General features: G+C 45.4%; 2 protein-coding genes across 4 annotated transcripts; one reads left to right on the top strand and one right to left on the bottom strand.

The window, feature by feature from the left end:
- Positions 1-2341: 2341 nt before the first annotated feature.
- On the top strand, positions 2342-3121 carry LOC100276344 (uncharacterized). The gene has a single exon (NM_001150154.1). The coding sequence runs from the start codon at positions 2426-2428 to the stop codon at positions 2813-2815; it is 390 nt and encodes a 129-aa protein (NP_001143626.1). The 5' UTR covers positions 2342-2425; the 3' UTR covers positions 2816-3121.
- Positions 3122-7636: 4515 nt separating this feature from the next.
- Positions 7637-11407, bottom strand: LOC100280328 (uncharacterized). Of its 3 annotated transcripts, none has more exons than XM_008653152.4 (11): positions 10940-11163; positions 10607-10703; positions 10386-10514; positions 10002-10097; positions 9795-9872; positions 9633-9694; positions 9470-9545; positions 8728-8835; positions 8435-8610; positions 8270-8354; positions 7637-8173 (listed from the first exon to the last, which is right to left on the bottom strand). In XM_008653152.4, exons 2-11 carry the CDS (start codon positions 10691-10693, stop codon positions 8132-8134), a joined length of 939 nt encoding a protein of 312 aa, XP_008651374.1. In that variant the 5' UTR covers positions 10694-10703; positions 10940-11163; the 3' UTR covers positions 7637-8131. The 3 variants fall into 3 exon arrangements, 2 of the variants coding, with proteins under 2 accessions (XP_008651374.1, NP_001347969.1); NR_158545.1 differs by lacking the exon at positions 10940-11163 and adding an exon at positions 11200-11407 and having other exon boundaries at positions 7639-8173; positions 10002-10092; NM_001361040.1 differs by lacking the exon at positions 10940-11163 and adding an exon at positions 11200-11353 and having other exon boundaries at positions 7639-8173.
- Between the last annotated feature and the right edge of the window lie 7400 nt (positions 11408-18807).

The following is an 18807-nucleotide window of genomic DNA, read 5'->3' as shown; positions in this document are numbered from 1 at the left end:
TGATACTCGCGATGGTTTTCAAAAGGTTTACCATGAGACTTGGTGAATGGTTTATTGTGGGATGCAATCAACGATTTCCAAATTTTACTGTAATGATTCACCATTAGACTTGATAAATGCTTCATTGTGGGATGCAATAAACATAAAGTTATTGGGCTGTAATGATATTTACATGATAAATGTTCTATCAGAAAGGGATTAAAATGCTTTGCAAGTAAAAATAAAATTTCACCAACTAAAAGCAATCGCTTGAGCCAAGTCCACTATATAGCCAACCTACCTACCAAATAATCGGATACTTGTTAAGTGTGAAAGTACTCGCCCTTACCTTTTTCCACCCCCACCCTATGTATCTTTTACTCAGATGGAGGAGTACATGTGTCTTGAACCCAAGAGTTCCAGGATTAGGATGGATTCTAGACATGCGATCAACCAGTCGGTTGTAGGATGGTCTATTGGTGGATTGTACTAAACATTTATGGTTATGTAATAATACTCTTTCACTACTGATAAAGTATTGTACTTCTATATAATCCTCTGTATGACGTCACTATGTATATGATTCTTGATCTACATGTATAGTAGACTCAATTTTGTCTTTAAAACCAGGTGCGACCGTCTGAAAAAACTTACTGCAACTATGTTTAGATAACTTATTTCTATATATAGATGGCTTTAAATCTAGTTGTCTCTAAAAAATTGATTTACGGAGATGTGGCTCTAGACTCGGATGTCTTTGCAAGTCAATATTTTGAGGCAGATCTACCCCTTCGTCTCTAAAAATAAGGATATTTTTATATATGACTGGAAATATTAGCCGTCTTTAAAATGGATATCTAGGTGCAGCTGGTTTCGAAAACCATTTTTGAAGATGGCTTTTTCTATTAAGCCACATCTAAAAAAATTACCCTTATAGTTAAAACATGTTTTGGGTAGTAAGACACCTCTCTCTGTTAAATTATTAATACAGACGGGTTAATTATTAAAGAGATATGCTTTTTTTCGGGCAACTCCTCCATAGCACCTATTTATGCTCTCCTTTGTTAATTATGAGGCACGCCTTCCAAAAAATCTTTATTGGTAGTGTGCCTTGCTTTTCATTCAAGAGTTGTTTCAGCTATTAGGCTGTCTCCAACAAGGACCTGTATAAGGTCCGGTACTCTATATTTACAGGTTCGTGAGCTTCTGCATCCATCCAGCAATAGACGGTAAATGCTCCTCTAAAATATAGAGGGTGAGGTTCGTCCGCCATTTGTAGAGGTTGTACGAGCGTCCGCTATCTCCTGTGTCGGCTCCTTCGCGCGTCCGCTCGGAGATTTCCCTCGTTCTCGCAGGGGAGGCCGTCGACGTCCGACGACCGAGGACCCCAAGCTAGCGCACAGCCGGGGCGAGCCCGGTCCCCATCGGCGAGCCGTGGACGGTGCCCGGATACTCGATCCCGTCGGTGAGCCATGTCCCCGTCGGCAGTGAAGTTTGTCGTGCCCACAGACTCGAACGAACGGGAGGTTGTTGCCGGGGTTGGGAGCACGGGGGGCAGCGACGAGGACACTAGAGAGCTGCTACGAGGAGGCGGCGCGAACATGGCAGCGAGGAGACTGCAGATCTGCTGCTGCTTGGTGTAGCGTGTGATGAGGGTGAAAAAATATTTATTTAAATGAATGGGAGAGCTCGACAGGTGTTTGAGGAAATATATGTGATGTGATAAAAAAATACGAACTTTAATTTCTAGTATACGTTCACAAAAATTGTAGATATTTGTTTTCATAATTAATATAAGTTCACAAAACTGTCATAGTGAACAATGTTAATTACGTTTGTTTTTCATGAAAAATAGAATTAAAATTTTGTTTCTATGCGAAATGGAGAATAAAGAAACTAGTTTATACAATCGGTTATTACTTTAGATATAGAAGATATAGAGGACCAAATTTAAAGGACGTTGCTGAAGGTGCAGAAGATATAGAAGACTGAATCTTTTAGAGAATGTTGTAAACGACAGAGAATATTTCTTTAGAGGATGAAATTTAGAGGACGTTGCTGGATACCGTCTTACAGTCTTTCAAGTCATGCATGTGAACGTGTTAGTCTTTGGAAGCATAGATTGTGATGATAAACGTACACTTGGATGGTGCATATTGTGATAATAATAACTTGCTACCATGTGAATGGTATTCGTTTTTCTCATTTGGATTCAATTAATGTCAAAATCGTTCAAATACACCTGAAATTTCATAGTTGTAAGAAAAAACAGAAATTAAAATATCGAACCGCAGCAAGTTGGGCCAGAGACCAGACGCACCACAAGCCCCGATTCGACTGGACCCGACGAATCAAGCAGACCATCAACACAATAATGTAACAAGCATCAGCCCAGCCCAGCCAGCTTCCATTCCCAAGGAAACCCTCCGCTCCTCCCACGTCTCCCATGGCCGCCGCCGGCTCAGCCGCAGCGCCGCTCCGCCGGCTGTTCCTCCGCCTCCGTGACCCGCCGCCGCTGCCCTTTAACACGCTCCTATCCCGCCTCGCGCCACATCTGCAGCAAGGCCCCACCCTAGCCCCAGCACCAGCCCCGGCTCTTGCACTCCCGACCTCGACGCCGGCCCAAACGCCATCCGGGATTCTCCGCGACGCGCTCTTCTCCTTCCACCCGGGCCTCCAGGCACACCCGTGCCTAGATCCGATTGGGGGTGCAAGGGACGAGGCCGGCCCAGGGGCGGCGGAGGTGTGGGCGGACAGCGTGAAGAAGAAGCGCAAGCGTAAGATGAACAAGCACAAGCTCCGCAAGCTCCGGAAGCGACTTCGCCGCCAGACATGAGGGCTCTCTCCTCTCCGGTTAGACACCTTGTCATTGAGTTGCGTCCAGTGATTTCATCTCTCCTTCGGTTGATCCGTAGAGCAAGACAGAAAGGAGATACGGGTGAATGACAAGAGGGCTGTGTAATGAATAACTGGTTTTGATCACATTTTCTGTAGCCCGCTCACTGTGTTAGAAGATTTTGGTTGGTTTCGACAAGGATCATGTTCCACAACGAGACAAACGTTTGTTAAGCCCCTTGTTAGTTACTGTATGCAAATGGAAATGTTGCGTTGCTCAATATATCGGTCTCCAATCTTTTCGTCATGTCCTGCTTTCTTGATGTACTGTTGTGCTTAAGTGACTTCTGTTTCTGTAGGATGCACCTAGATGCCAAGCTCCCCTTTCTTCAATAGGGTGTGGTTCTGCTACGTTTAGGTGCATTAGTGAGTCGCAATAGACCTAATTCTCGAAAAATCGGTGCTTCTCTTCACTCTGTTTAAGTTGTGTCTTGTGCCTTTTTGGTTATATCTAGTGCTGCATTTTTTTGAACCACGCAGGAGAATTGTGCGTTATTTCATTAAGAAGAAAAAAGAGGTCCACTGAAAAAATTATACACCCTCAGGGCCTCAGGGGGAGGGGTGTAATTACAACCAATATTGCCCCTAGAAACGACCTAAGAGGCGCAGCCTTATGGACTAGATCCTGGAGGATAGAAGCCCTAGCCAGGCACCAAAGTTGTCCTTCAGCCAATATAGACAACACAATACTTTGTACAGCAGGCCTTATACCCTGGAAAACGCAAGCATTCCTATGTTTTCAAATTTCCCATGCTAGTAACACCATTAAAAGAGTTAAACCTCTTCTCTTCCTTAGACAAGGTTGCAGAAACTCGGCACCACCAAGAGTTAAGGGGGTGTTTGGTTTGAGGAATCACTCCATCCAAAATGTGGTGGTGCATCATGTATTCATTCCTCAAATTTGGTGGGATGACCTCATTCCTCACATTAGTACTAACTAAATAACTATAAGGAATGAGGTGATGATGGATCAACTCAATCCATTCCACAAACCAAACAAAAAAGTGAGGAGTGAGAAGATGATGGACTAGCTCATTTCTCAAACCAAACACCTTATAAAGCGACTCTCGGTGGTGGTCGATGTGACACCCGGGATGACTTTATGAAGCACAATACTCCAGATCTCTCTTGCAAACACACAAGAGACAAGCACATGATTGATAGATTCTATCTGTTGATCACAGAGTGGGCAAGCAGGCTGATGTGGACTTGTTAAGAGCCAACCAAATGAAGAACTTGCAACTTGCAGGAGCCCAAATTTTCCAAATCCGCTTCCAGGATGAGAATCTAATGGATCCGATAAATATCGAACTGTAGGCTGATTAACTAGAATGGGCTTGTTTGGTTCAGTGTTAGTCTGATGAGCTTTTCTAAGAATCTAGTTGTGAGGAAAATCTGAGTATCGTGGGGATTACATGCGGAGGAATATGAAGTCCATAGGTTTTAGGATCTAAGAAGTGACGGATTACTTCTATTGCGACGACTCGGCCAATTCTGTGTTCACGTTGATTTGGACGATTTTCACCAAAACGATTCTCATAGAAGGGTGGCTGAAAGACTGGGTGTTTGGCAGTTTGCAGCAGCTTCTATCGGCCACAATCAGCAAAAAAGCTGAAACAAACATGGGCAATATTGTCCAGAAGGAGAGAGCTTCCAATAAAAATTATCAGGGATATCCGGATACAACACAATACCCTCCATAAGTTCCTAAACTCTGAGATATTCCACCAACACTTGAACTGTTAGGCCCCCCTTGATATCGGACACCCAGTTTCTGTTAAATAATGTCTGACTTATTGTACGCCTTTTGATTATTCTCTTGGGGTGCATGAATAAGGTTTGGGGCTAAATCAGCCACATTCGTCCCCTGCAAGCACCTGTCTTTTCAAAATTTGGAAGCAATGTTTTCAAGTCGTCCAATTAATTGCGATAAGTCATGATTAATCGTCCAAGTTGGTTTCGACCAATCATGATTAATCACCAAGTCGTTTGATTAATAATCGTGATTAATCACCCAAGTTGGTCAGCCAGAACGACCAGTAAGTCGTCCGACTTGAAAACATTGTTTGGAAGAATCCCCATTACCAATAGATACTGTGACAGCCATACCAAATAAAGCTTGGGCTTGTTTTGGGATATGGATAGGAAGTCCATACCATGGTTTGAGGGGGGTCCACTTTCAGGGACCATAACCAGCGGATGCACAAAGCCCAGCTCATTCTTTCCATATCATGAACCCCAAGACCACCAAACATGGATGCTCTTTGCACCTTATCCCAAGATACCAAGCAATCGCCACATTGGTTTGTTCATGTTCTTTCCAGAGGAAACCCTTTCTCCTGTTATCAATGGCCTTAAAGAACCATTTGGGCAAATCTAAGGCAAGCATCAGATGAATGGGAGTTGCTGAAATTACAGATTTGACAAGAACCAACCTTCCAGCCTTGCTTAACAGAGGCCTTCCAACCTGATAACTTATTTGCAACCTTATCAATCAGCGGTGCTAGATCAGCCCTAGAGGGTTTATGGATGGTCAGGGGGATTCCAATATAGCACAAGGAAAACTCCCAATAGAACATGACAGGATATCAGGTTATTCCTGGAAGTCATTTGAATCAGGGAATTGAGCACATCCATGACTAGAATAAAAAGCAAAGGAGAGAGGGGATCGCCTTGCCGGAGGCCACGAAGGTGATCAATAGTTCTACCAGGAATGCCATTCACTAGAACTTGTGTAGAGGCTGTGGATAGAATCAAGCGTATAAGATTACACCATCGTCGGCTTTGTTGCACTCAATCACATGATGCATGTGCCACTTAATGAATATATATGGCGTGGCACTAAGGTATTTGTTGCACCTAATAAGCATAATATCTTCTGTTTCATCTAAGATGTGTTCTGTTCTCCTGTTGTGTGCTTGACATTGCATGTGTTCGCCAGCTGTAATTTGAAGTATAATCAGAACAATATCTTTATTTATTATAGCCCTTTGAGAAAATTTTGTATAATCTACTTACACTGACATATGCAAGTGTAAACCACAAAACCGTTAAAATTGTATTGCTGGTTCATAAAGGCACGTCATTCTAGCAGAACAAAAGCATGAGCTTACTTGTACTGTACTGCCCTCTAACTCCTTGAAACCTCGGTCTCCGACGCTGTTACACACTGGTTAACTGTTTATACCTGCTGCAAGTTTTTGTTTGGCCAAGGAGCAATTGCAGCCGGCAATTGTTGGGACCAACAGTTTAGAAACTATGACAGAAATGAAACTGAACCAGGATCGAGCTAGGCTAAGGGCCCGTTTGGCACAGCTCCAGCTCCTGATTCTAAGCGAGGATTTGGAGGAGCCGTGCCAAACGGGTATTTTTTTAAACTGATTCTCGTGTGGAGCCGAAAGATCGGGAGTCGTTTTTGTGAAAAAGGTGGGATCTAAAAAAAAACCTGCTCCACCCTCCCTTAAAACAGCTCCCCAACCAACCAAATATGGACCTCCCCTTAAAGTTTGATCGAAATTACCCGCAATTGCCATTAGACAAAAACATAATGAGCCAATTTATGGTTTAAACATTTGAGACCATTTTATGCACTACTATGATGGGAATATTTTATATGTTATTGTTTCATATTTTTTTCCCGTATATGCATCCTACTTATTGGTTTGTAATAGAGTTGAACTGCAAAGAGTAAAACAAACAATCGCCACAGACCACCAACTCTCAGAAGACAAGAATCAGTTTACTTGCCAAACGGTTTTAAAATGATTCTGATTTTCTAAGAGAATCAGGAGGATCAGCTCCTTACGAGGATCAGGATCTAGAGCTAAAGAAGCAGGAGCTGGAGCTTTGCCAAACGGGCCCTAAGTCTTGATTTCTGTGAAATAAAGCTCCAGATTTGGTTGTTTTGTCGCTCTTTCTCCATTCATTTCTGTGACTAACACCCGCAAACACTCGTCCAAAAGTGTTGCACATTTTGTTTGAGGGTACCTGATTTTTTGCACCCTTGAGGGCTCATTTGGTGGACAGGAAATTAGAGGTGATCCATGTGAGAGGAATCTCCTCCCTATTCAAATTTGAATACAGAGATGATTACTCTCTATGGATCACCTCTAATTCTATGTACACCAAACCAGCCATGAGTTGAGTTTGTATGTATACCCCGTTGACGCCATGCATGTTCCTCGCGGTGACATTTCATTCTAGTGGTGACATTTCCGACCTGCTCACGCATTTCATTCTAGTGGTGGCATTCCAAACCCAAGCAGGTTAACACGTTTTAGCCAAATTTTATTAAGGGTTAATTTAGAAACTTAAATCTTCAAAAGGCTGTTTAAATCTCTTTATCTTGGAGGAATTCAAATTTACTTGATAAAGTAGACCATTTAGCTTATAATTTGACATTTTACCATTTTTCAAAGTTCAAATATAAATCTATCTCAAATTTATAGTGGAGAGATGGAAATTGATTTTAAAATAATTTTATGTATTTTCAGGCTTAATTGATCTATGCCTAGATTATGATTATTAGAACAAAATTCAATTTCAATTATCCAAATGGGGACTAAAGGAATTGAGATGGAAATGAACTAATTTCTGCCTTAATCCCCTTAAATCTTCAAGGGATTTGAATTTCTAAACTAGAAGGGATTTGAATTTCCAAACTAGAAGTTCTACAAAAATCAGCAGGTAACTAAAGAGACTTGTCAATGTCAAATCAACCAGTGCGCGCAAATAGAGTGTGCACTAATGCTACCATCTTCAGTTCAGACAAACGTATAAATAAAATTATCTGAGAATACTGAGGAATCGACGCTGCTATACCATAAGCAACAGTTACAGTAAACATTTACATCAGTCTCGTTTATAAATGACTAAAAGAAGGGTGTTTAGTATTTTTTTTTGTTTTTGGCATGATAGCTCAGTTTTCCTGACGAATGATGTAGTTTATCTTGGATCGCTCGCACAGTTTCCCTCAAAGAATGGTGTATAGAAACTAATGCTTATTTGACAAGCTGGTACCACAATTATGCGCATAGAAGGTGACGTGACCGAATGATACTGCTGCAGATGCCTGTTAAACTCAATGAAACAATGACAAACCAAATGTGTTTCCTTCTCCCAACTGCCATAGACCCCCCATTTCGGATTCTTGATGCTCCAGATATTGTTGGATTCTTGATGCTCTAGATTTTGTTGGGATGATCTTTAAGAGGGTGTAACAAAACACCTATGCTTCATTCACTACTGGGTTGGGTCTTCAAAAATATTTTATGGGTCCATCCAAACTACCAGATGCAAACTGCAATCCAGAAGATAACACCAGATGATAAAACTGGTCGGATAAAACTAATCTCCCAGCATACTTGAAAAAACAACAGAAACTGTGGTGTGTAACCTGTTGAACAATTGGATTAGCTGATGTTGTGAACTCATGTGTCATTCCTTCCCAAACAACCTTCCCCTCATGAAGAAATAGCAACCTGAAAAGCAAATATCAGATACCAACCCAGCAATAGACAACTGAGGTCATGGAGTGAAAAGTGTAGCATTTGTTCTTTACCTATCAACAGCTCTTCTTATTGTGCTATGCTGATGGGTCACAACAACATAGGAAGCTATTTTTCCTGGCTTGCCAAGGGCATCCCGTCCAGTCATATGCACAGAACGTATAAGGTCTTCCACGACAGTTGATGCAATCGGGTCGAGCCCAGCTGTAGGTTCATCATATAAAAGGACCTACCAGAGGAAGAAATGTAAGGAGCGTCTGCTTATGGACAGAAACAGCCTTTCCAGTTCAGAGTATATATCCGATAATAAAAAGAGGAAAACGCCTTCTTAGCTCATCATCAATACCTCTGGCTCCACTACATCCTTTGTATCATCAAATATTATCGAACGTGCTAGAGCAACACGCTTTTTCATTCCACCAGACAACTCGGATGGCATACGATCTTCAACACCCTACACACACAAATAAAAACCATGTTTTACTCAATAGTACTACAAGAAATGCCAAAATATTGCTCGTGCCCAATTGAACAAGATTGATTATGAATTTATGATCCTCCATGATAGAACAGTTCTAAATTCAAAAGATATAATAGTAACTCATGGATTGCAGCAGACCAGCTCTTCTACTGCTGGTTTGTTTTAGAATCAGTGCAATTCTCGTTTCGACAAATCTAAAGGCATTTTGCAACAACCAACAAGTCCCTTTTTATTTTGTTCTTGACCAATATAGAGGTCATCTTGTCATCGTTTGCATGTAGGATCGCACTGCCTGCTATTAGTCTACTTCTCCCTCCATTCCAAATTGTAAGTGTCTCAAGATAAATAGCTTTTACTATGTCTCTAGACGTAACATATGCCTTAGGTACATAGCAAGCTATATACCTAGAAAACTCAGATCAACTTAAAATTTGGAGCAGCGAGAGTATTATATAGCATCTGTAGATAACAGTTGGCAATTTATCGGAAAAGTTTACCATCATGCAAAGTACTCATTGTGACAAAAAAACACAGATACTTTAACAATTGAATGCTAAGCTTATGGTGAGAAGTGCTCTACCTAAACGAATATGGAAGCTTGACTTACCTTTAGTCCTACTGCAGCCAAAGTTTCTGTCACCAATTTACCAATGCGGTCCTCGGGTAAGCTTGAATTTTCATATCTAAAGCAAAGGATGGATGTATCAAAGATGAAAGCTGAACAGAAGCAATTACTGAAAAATGACCTTCTGGCAGGCATGTTCCCTTACAAAAGGAATCCAACATTTTCACGAACTGTGAGAGAATCAAAAAGTGCAGCACTTTGAAAGACCTGTATCACAACACCACATCAGAATGCTCAGGCACAAGAAGCTACAAGGAAATCATGCCATTTCTTAGTACAGATGCAACAAAGCACAAAGAATATGTACCAAACCAATGCGGAGACCCTCTATATCCTCATCGCTAACTAAACCATGCCTTTTCTTTCCACAAATGATTACATCACCCTGCTTGTTATTGCAGAGACAGATAAAGGAAAAAGAGCACATTAAACTTCCAGTTTACCAAGTTGTAATGAAAATGATTAAATGAATGATGCACTGTTGTAACATGGGCAAACTAAGAAGATGGACAACCTTGTCCGGAGCAAGCAGCCCAGCCATAACCTTCAATATAGTTGATTTTCCCGTCCCTGAAGGTCCAATTATCCCAACTGCTTCACCATGTCTAATCTACACAAAAGTATAACATTATTTTGAATCATAACTACAACAAACCAAACCTACTGAGTCATGAAAACATCAAAATATAACAGTGAACAGAATGCGTAGTGACTACAATGTGGTGACTGGTGAGTAAAAGAATAGAACTAAATAAAATTCAAATTACAAATCCTGTGCAATTGGGGATTGAGAATTACATGATTCATGCCATTTTATTGCTGCTAATGCCAATCACTGGTTCCGATTCTAGTCACAAAAAACATATATACCAATGAAAGTGGAAAGAGAAAAGCTGACCTTGAAACTAACACCTCTTAATACTTGTTTCTCTCCAAATGACTTATGGACATCTCTACATTCTATGAGTACATCACGGTCATCATCAATCTGTCTGTTCAAATCCCAGCTCCTAGATAAGCTTGAACTCTAGAGCACATGCCCACGGGTAAAGTCAAATTTCATTATATGGCATTTCAACAAAATACTGAAAAAGTATCAACGAAATTGCAAGTGAACACCTCATGGAGATTGTCAACGTTGCCCAAACCAGGACTCCTTGCAGCCAAAACAGGACCAGGACCTGTCTGACACCTTCTCATTGTCATGTCTCCTATCCTGCTTAAACAAGAAGAGATGCAAAGAATTATCACTGCAACATCACTTTACAGAACTACATAGAGGACAAATAATTCACCAAAACACATGGTGCTCATCAAGATAATCATTGATACAAAGAGGTTAAAGGATAAAGCATTCGATTCTTTTAGTGCAAGCAATCGGCCAGGCTACGATGCTATTTAATGATTCATCCACTGGATTGTTTAATTTCGGACAGATACAAATCCATCTACCTATTTCCAGGACACGGACCCTTCTGATACTGTTAAGCAAGAGGAGCAAATAGTTGGTCAGGCAGTTTATTTTTCCAAATTGAAACTACATGTTGCATTTGATACAACAGCAACAATCGTTTCTAGTACACGGGCAGCTGAAAATCAACCAAAATTAACCACGGCTGGATCGACCAACACACCAAAATGTTTCACGGTGCGGTGCCAGAAAATAGATGTGGCAACAGGGAAAGAACAGTCTCTGAGAAAGAAAGTTTTGCCTGAACGAGAGCGAGGAGCGCGCGGTTGGGTCGCCGGACGAGTGGAAAAGAAGTCCTCCATCGGCGGGGAGGTGCGGGTGGCGGAGAGCGGCGGGGATGGACGGCGACGCCATGGTCGTGCTCGGGCGGCGCCGCGTGGTGGGTGCGGGGAAAAGTGGTGCACGACGGTGTGGATGGAATCCGCTTCCTCCCGTCTCTCTCTCCCGCGAGATAATTGCCATTATGGACGAAGAGAGGAGGGGATTCGACGAAATGGAGGCGTTGGCGTTGGCTTCTCTGTTCTGGAGACGCAGGCGATAGCCAAACTCTAAAACGGAAAGGAGACAGCGCTTGGAACTGCGTTAACAGGTATTAGTTTCCTCTCTCTGTTTACCGTTCGCCTACGCAGACACCGTCTGGCGCACTCGTCTGTACACCGTCTCTTCTCCTCGCCATCACTCTGGCACACCCGAACTCTCGCTGTGGAGAAGAAGGAGCAGAGCGCCCTGGTTCCTTTAACTTCACGCGCGATCCTTCTTCCTTCTTCCCTGCCGCGCCCTGGTCTTCATCTCTCCAGCGCGCTCTGCTCCTTCTTCTCCACAGCGTCGTGGCTCCCAGCTTCTCCCTGGCTCGCCGCTCGCCCAGCTCCTTCCTAGCTTCTCTAGCTGCGCCCCTCAGCTCTCCTCTCTGGTCTCCAACGCCCAGCGCCGCGCCTGCTCCAGCCATGGTTGCCGCGCTCCCAGCTCAGAATTCCCCTGTCGTGCAGCTCGCGGTGCCCTAGATCTCCGGCCACCGTGCCTGCTCCCTTGAGCTCGCCCCTGGTTCGGCTCTGCGCCTCCCTGCTGGCCGCAGCATCTGAGTCCCCTGGCCATCGCATCTTCCTCTCTGTGCCAGCCGAGCCCAGCTCCCTCCTTGGCTCCTTGGTTCTCCTTGCCGGCGTCCTGTCTTTTCCCCAACCTCGCCGGGCTTCTCCTTCCTCTATTCGCCAGTCGAATCTCCAGCACCGCGCTCGGCTCCTTGCTCCGTCCATGGCCGTGTCCTGCGCGCGTCTGACCCCAACTCGAAGCTCTCTGCCACGGCCATGGCCAAGGTCCCTTTCCTGCACGTGCTCCCGACAGCAGGTCGACCCCGAGAGCAGCCGCAAGAAGAGACGGTGTAGAGACGAGTGCGCCAGACGGCGTCTGCGCAGGCGAACGGTAAACGGAGAGAGGAAACTAATACCTGTTAACGCAGCTTCAAGCGCTGTCTCCTTTCCGTTTTGGAGTTTGGCTGTCGCCTGCGTCTCCAGAACAGAGAAGCCAACGCCAACGCCTCCATTTCGTCGAATCCCCTCCTCTCTTCGTCCATAATGGCAATTATCTCCTCTCCCGCGGGGGTGGGGGAGCTGAGTAGCTGACGCAAAATTAACAGTCTTGTGGGGTTATGACATGTGGGGTCAGGAGTTGCTGCCGGTCTCTCAGATCGGACCATCGAAGCCGTTCGTTTAGAATCGGAGGGCCAAAGTGCGCCTTCGTATCCGCCTTCCAGCGCGTGTTCGGGGATGCCAGGATGCCCACCTCGACGTCGACTACCTCGTGTTCTCCGACGCCGCTGCCTCTGTGACCGGCGGCGGTTCCCCGTTCGCCCGTGCGACCTACCTATGCTCTCCAATCCTGGCCTTCCTGCTTCTCGGGAACTCACTCGTCCATGATGCCTGGGGCAATCTCCTCTTCTCCGCCGCAAGTAGCCTGCCCTGCTCACGCATTGCTGCTGTTTTTAGAACTGTTTGCTTACCGATCTGTTGTGTTCCAAGTTCCAAGGAAGAATTTGGCAAAATGGGTCGTTTTATCTTGCCGCTCTTCATAATACACCGTTTCGAGTTAGGGTCGTCAAAAGGGTCGCTTAAGTCTGCGCGCTGACAAAAAAAGGTCAGTGTTGCTTTTGGTGTACCTGACAGGTGGGCCCGCGTTGCAATCTACCGGTTTTGCCCTTATGGCCGCTCACAACGCCGTCTTCTTCCTCCATTTCCCTTTCTTCATCGCTGGACGACGCTCTGACATCTGATGGGTGTGTTAGTGGCATGACTGGTGAGAGAGAGGGAAAAGAAAAAGAAAATCAGACACAAGATGACTGTTGGATAGAAACCATTCTTATGTGGCCATGGTGTTTTGCTTGAGCTAGCAAAGTTAATTTTATTGTCTAGCGACTAAACGGTTTGACACAAACTTAATTTTATTGTCACGATAAATCACTGCACAGATCTTACACTCTGGCTCCAGCTACAGATCAAGATTCACTGATCTAACTAGCAGCCCCACCATTTCATTCGCAGTAAAGACGAGAAGAAACTAGTGGAGGCGACATATATAGGAGAATTGTGAGCTGGTTTACATTCCTAGGAACTGAACTGAACTGAACCTGACGAGGCCGCACTGCTAAAACCGGAGCCCCTCAAGACGGCGACGGCGGCTGGCACTCAGTTCCCCGGCAGTGTCCAGCTGAGGTCAAGGCCACCGATGTCGCCCCACACGCCCGCCGTTGCTCCGTCGTCCCACGGCGCGAGCCCGTCGTACAAGTCCGGGACCACCACCGACTGCCACGAGGAGGAGAAGGCCGGGGGTGCAAGCGCAACGCCGCCGAGGTCGAGCTACGGGAAGAAGCTGTCGTCGCTGAGGAACGGGAAGGCGGACGGCAGGCACGCGTCCGCGAGCGACGGCGGCGGCGACGACGCCTGGGATGAGGGCTCGGCGGCTCCCGCGTCGACAGCAAAGCGTCGTCCAGAGATGAAGGAAGGGAAACGGAGGGACAAGACGGAGCTATGAGCGGCCGTAAGGGCAAAATAGGCAGATTGCAACGCAGACCCACCTGCTAGGTACGCCAAAAACAACACTGACCTCTTTTGGCCAGCGCGCAGACTCAAGCGATCCTTTTTGACGACCCTGGCTCGAAGCGGTGTATTATAAAGAGCGGCAAGATAGAGCGACCCATTTTGCCAAATTCCTCGTTGCCAACGGTCTCTAATTTCCGTACATCTTTGTAAATATATTTGTTTCTGGAACGTCCTACGGTTCATTTATGTTGGCCGCTCGAGATGGCAAGGTTTGTTTCGATAACGTGCTCCCAATTTAGAACTTGTTGTTGTCGATCTGAATGTCAAACACTACGAACCACCTGTGGATTGTGGAGGTGTGAACGGTCCACGACATAGGGCTGGACGGTTCACGATCTAGACACAGGAGTGGCTCATCTGTGTACGTCCGGACGGTCCGCGCAGCCCAGGCTAGAGCATGTGCGTGCGGTTCGGCTGTACAGGGCCCATGAAACTGTGGAGCCCCAAAAAAATCCCTAGTACAAATTTATCGGCTAGCTGCTGCAAACGTTGCTAGGTTTCTAGGCGCGTGACCGCATGAGTCTCTCTCAAGTTCCGTCGTTCCCAATTCCCTGTTGCGCCCTGCTCGGCTGCTCCTCCCAATTCCCAGTTTCCTGTTGTGCGTTGTTGGCTACTGGATACTGTAAGATTATGAATTACCAGTTGTTTCGTGATGTATTCATTATCTTATTACAATACGAAAGTATCATAATGTTGTTTAAACAATCATTACAATATTAGTATTAAGAATTATAGTATTCTATATAAAGGTAGGCCTTATTTTAGTTTTTTTACAGGGCCACTAATTTTTCGGGCGCGGTCCTGGGTCCGCGTCTGGGTTCGAACGGTCCACGATAGCGCAGAGCGTCCTCTTTTTCGCAGCAGACCTAAATCTCGTCTCCTAGGAGAGACCCTGTCGGGGAGGAAAGATCTTATATCGTGTCTTGGCGTCAGCAGGCCACCCAAGATGCCTCTAGTCGACGTAGCGTCGAAAAGAGGTGAAGATTCGAGGTAGAGGGAGGCTAAACTAGAGCTACTCCTAATACATAAGGTAAAAATTATAAGTATAGTTGATTGGATCGATTGTGGGAGATTTAATCGGCCGTAACCCTTCAACTATATAAAAGGAGGAGGTTTGGACCTGTTACAAGTCGGTTCCCGAGATAATCCCATAGGTTTTACTAACAAATCCTGCTAGAAATCTGGAACCCTAATTGATTATGTGCACGCGCGGACCGTCCGCGCCGCCACCGCGAAACCATCAGCCTGCCCATTTCAGGGCTCAACATATGCCCCTGCCTTTTGGCGGAGGTTGATGAACCAAACGCATATGTACTGCCAACAATCTTTGAAAAACAATAAATCTCAAAAGTCATCTTGTTCCCAAAGTATCATAAGAATTTCTCTGTCGCCTCTTCCTCAGCCTTTGCGGTTTGGCGACGTGCATCCTCCCTCATTTGACTCATCAAGTCTTCGTATAGTTGTTGCTCATCGGCCGATGGGCTTCCGATAGTGAAAGGGAAATGTGCCCTTGGACCATTTCTAAGTATTTTGGTGATTGGGTGCCAACACAAGTGCTTTTGTGTTAATCTATGCAAAGGGGTGGACAAAGTGCAAATCATGTCAAAAGGTATGTTTCTAGACTTAGTACATTGTTTTATGGACTAATGTATTGTGTCTAAGTGTTAGAAACAGGAAAAGACCTATTGGAAATGTCTTGGCTCGAGCAGCCAAGACTCTGCTCAGTCTGGGTGCACCGGACTGTCCGGTGGTGCACCGGACAGTGTCCGGTGCGCCAGGCTGGCTCGGGCGAACTGGCTGCTCTCGGGAATTCATCGGCGACGTACGGCTATAATTCACCGGACTGTCCGGTGAGCCAATGGTCGGCCGGGCCAACGGTCGGCCGCACGATCTGCGCGGGACACGTGGCCGAGCCAACGGCTAGAAGGGGGCACCGGACTGTCCGGTGTGCACCGGACAGTGTCCGGTGCGCCAACGGCTCTCAGGCTGCCAACGGTCGGCTTCGCCAATTAAGGAAAGAAATCCGCACCGGACAGTGTCCGGTGGTGCACCGGACTGTCCGGTGCGCCAGGCGACAGAAGGCAAGATCAGCCTTCCTAGAATGCTCTCAACGGCTCCTAGCTGCCTTGGGGCTATAAAAGGGACCCCTAGGCGCAAGGAGGAGTACACCAAGCATACTCAAAGCAATCCTAAGCACCGAGACTTCGATTCCACGCATTTGGTTCTTCGTGATAGCATCTAGAGCTCTATTTGAGTTGTGAACTCATTGGGTTGTGTTGCGAGCTCTTGTTGCGACTTGTGTGTGTGTCGTTGCTCTGATTTTGAGTCTTGAGTGTGTTGCTCATCCCTCCCTTACTCCGTGCTTCTTTGTGAACTTCAAGTGTAAGGGCGAGAGGCTCCAAAGTGTGGAGATTCCTCGCAAACGAGATATAGTAAAGCAAGCAAAACACCGTGGTATTCAAGTTGGTCTTTGGACCGCTTGAGAGGGGTTGATTGCAACCCTCGTCTGTTGGGACGCCACAACGTGGAGTAGGCAAGCGTTGGTCTTGGCCGAACCACGGGATAAACCACTGTGCCATCTCTGTGATTGATCTCTTGTGGTTATTGTGTTTTGTTGAGACTCCTCTCTAGCCACTTGGCAATTGTTGTGCTAACGTTAACCAAGTTTTTGTGGCTTTAAGTTTAAGTTTTACAGGATCACCTATTCACCCCCCCCCCCTCTAGGTGCTCTCAATTGGTATCGGAGCCGTTCTCTTCAAGAAAGGGACTAACCGCCTGAAGAGATGGATCCTAAGGGCAAGGGTATTGTGATCAATGACAAGGAGAAGGAGTCATTCGTCAACGAGCCCAAGGATGACAAGCCTACCGACTCAGGCTCGGGCCACAAACGCAAGGATGGGAAGAAGAAGAAGACAAGGCGCATCAAGGAGATCGTCTACTACGACGACAGCGACGAGTCCACTTCTTCCCAAAAGGACAACGACGACAACGACTACGAGAGAAGGAAACCGGTTAATTTGAACTTTTCGTTTGACTACTCTCGTATTCCGCAAAGTACAAATGCTCATTTGCTCTCCATTCCACTTGGCAAACCTCCTCACTTTGATGGAGAGGACTACGGATTTTGGAGCCACAAAATGCGTAGTCACCTGTTCTCTCTCCATCCAAGCATATGGGAGATTGTGGAAAGTGGAATGAAGTTTGATAGCTCGGATAGTCCTATGTTTATCAATGAACAGATTCATAGAAATGCATAAGCTACTACTGTGTTGTTAGCCGCTTTGTGCAGGGACGAGTACCATAAGGTGAGCGGCTTGGACAATGCCAAGCAGATCTGGGACACCCTCAAGATCTCTCATGAGGGGAACGACGTCACCTTACTCACCAAGATGGAGTTGGTGGAGGGCGAGCTTGGGAGATTCGCGATGATAAGGGGCGAAGAGCCAACCCAAACATACAACCGGCTTAAGACCCTTATTAACAAAATAAGGAGCTACGGAAGCACTCGATGGACGGATCACGACGTCGTCCGCCTAATGCTAAGGTCCTTTACTGTACTTGATCTACATTTGGTGAACAATTTTCATGAAAATCCTAGGTACACCAAGATGTCGCCCGAAGAGGTCCTTGGAAAATTCGTAAGCGGGCGAATGATGATCAAGGAGGCGAGGTACGTGGACAACGCGTTGAACGGTCTAGTCCATGAGCCTCAACCCATTGCTCTCAAGGCAACAAGGAGCAAGGAGGCGCTACCTAGCAAGGTGGCGCAAGTTGAGGCGGCCGGGCTCAATGATGAAGAGATGGTCCTCATCATCAAGCGCTTCAAGACGGCGCTTAAGGGTCGCAAGGGACAGCCAAGCAAGACCAAGACAAAGGGGAAGCGCTCATGCTTCAAATGTGGTAAGCTTGGTCATTTTATTGCTAACTGTCCCGACAATGATAGTGATCAGGATCAAGGGAACAAGAGGGAGAAGAAGAAGAACTATAAGAAGGCAAAGGGCGAGGCACATCTTGGCAAGGAGTGGGATTCGAATTGCTCCTCTTCCGACTCCGACAATGAAGGACTCGCCGCCACCGCCTTCAACAAGTCAGCTCTCTTCCCCAACGAGCATCACACATGCCTCATGGATAGGGAGAAGAAAGTAAGTACTCGAAACTCTACATATGCTTCTTCTAGTGAGGATGAGTCTAGTGATGATGATGAAATAGACTATTCATGTTTATTCAAGGGCTTAGATAGATCTAAGATAGATAAAATAAATGAATTGATTGATGCTTTGAATGATAAGAATAGATTATTAGAAAAGCAAGAGGACCTTTTATATGAAGAGCATGATAAATTTGTTAGCGCGCAAAATTCTCTTGCTTCAGAAATTAAGAGAAATGAAATACTTTCTTGTGAGTTGTCTACATGTCATGATTCAATTTCTAGCTTAAGGAGTATAAATGATGATTTGAAAGCTAAGTTAGAAATAGCTAGTAAATCAACATCTTGTGTAGAAATTTTTGCAACTTGCTCTAGGTGTAAAGATTTTGACATTGATTCTTGTAGTGAACACCTAGTTTCAATTTCCAAATTAAATGATGAATTGGCAAGTCTTAATGCCCAACTTAAGACTAGCAAAAGTGAATTTGATAAGCTAAAATTTGCAAGGGATGCCTACACGATTGGTAGACAGCCCTCAATTAAGGATGGACTTGGCTTCAAGAGGGAAGCCAAGAACTTAACAAGCCATAAGGCTCCTATCTCCGCCAAGGAG

Source organism: Zea mays, chromosome 7 (genome assembly GCF_902167145.1).
Source record: "Zea mays cultivar B73 chromosome 7, Zm-B73-REFERENCE-NAM-5.0, whole genome shotgun sequence".
Taxonomy (NCBI): domain Eukaryota; kingdom Viridiplantae; phylum Streptophyta; class Magnoliopsida; order Poales; family Poaceae; genus Zea; species Zea mays.
Note: the sequence above shows the minus strand (reverse complement) of the source record. Positions and strands in the feature narration are given on the sequence as shown.

Coding starts and splice junctions, on each gene's coding strand:
- LOC100276344 (NM_001150154.1), top strand. CDS start 2,426: ATGGCCGCCGCCGGCTCAGCCGCAGCGCCGCTCCGCCGGCTGTTCCTC.
- LOC100280328 (NM_001361040.1), bottom strand. CDS start 11,312: ATGGCGTCGCCGTCCATCCCCGCCGCTCTCCGCCACCCGCACCTCCCC. Junction 9,873..10,001: donor GGCTGCTTGCTCCGGACAAG/GTTGTCCATCTT, acceptor AATAACAAGCAG/GGTGATGTAATCATTTGTGG. Junction 8,836..9,469: donor TGGCTGCAGTAGGACTAAAG/GTAAGTCAAGCT, acceptor TTGTGTGTGTAG/GGTGTTGAAGATCGTATGCC.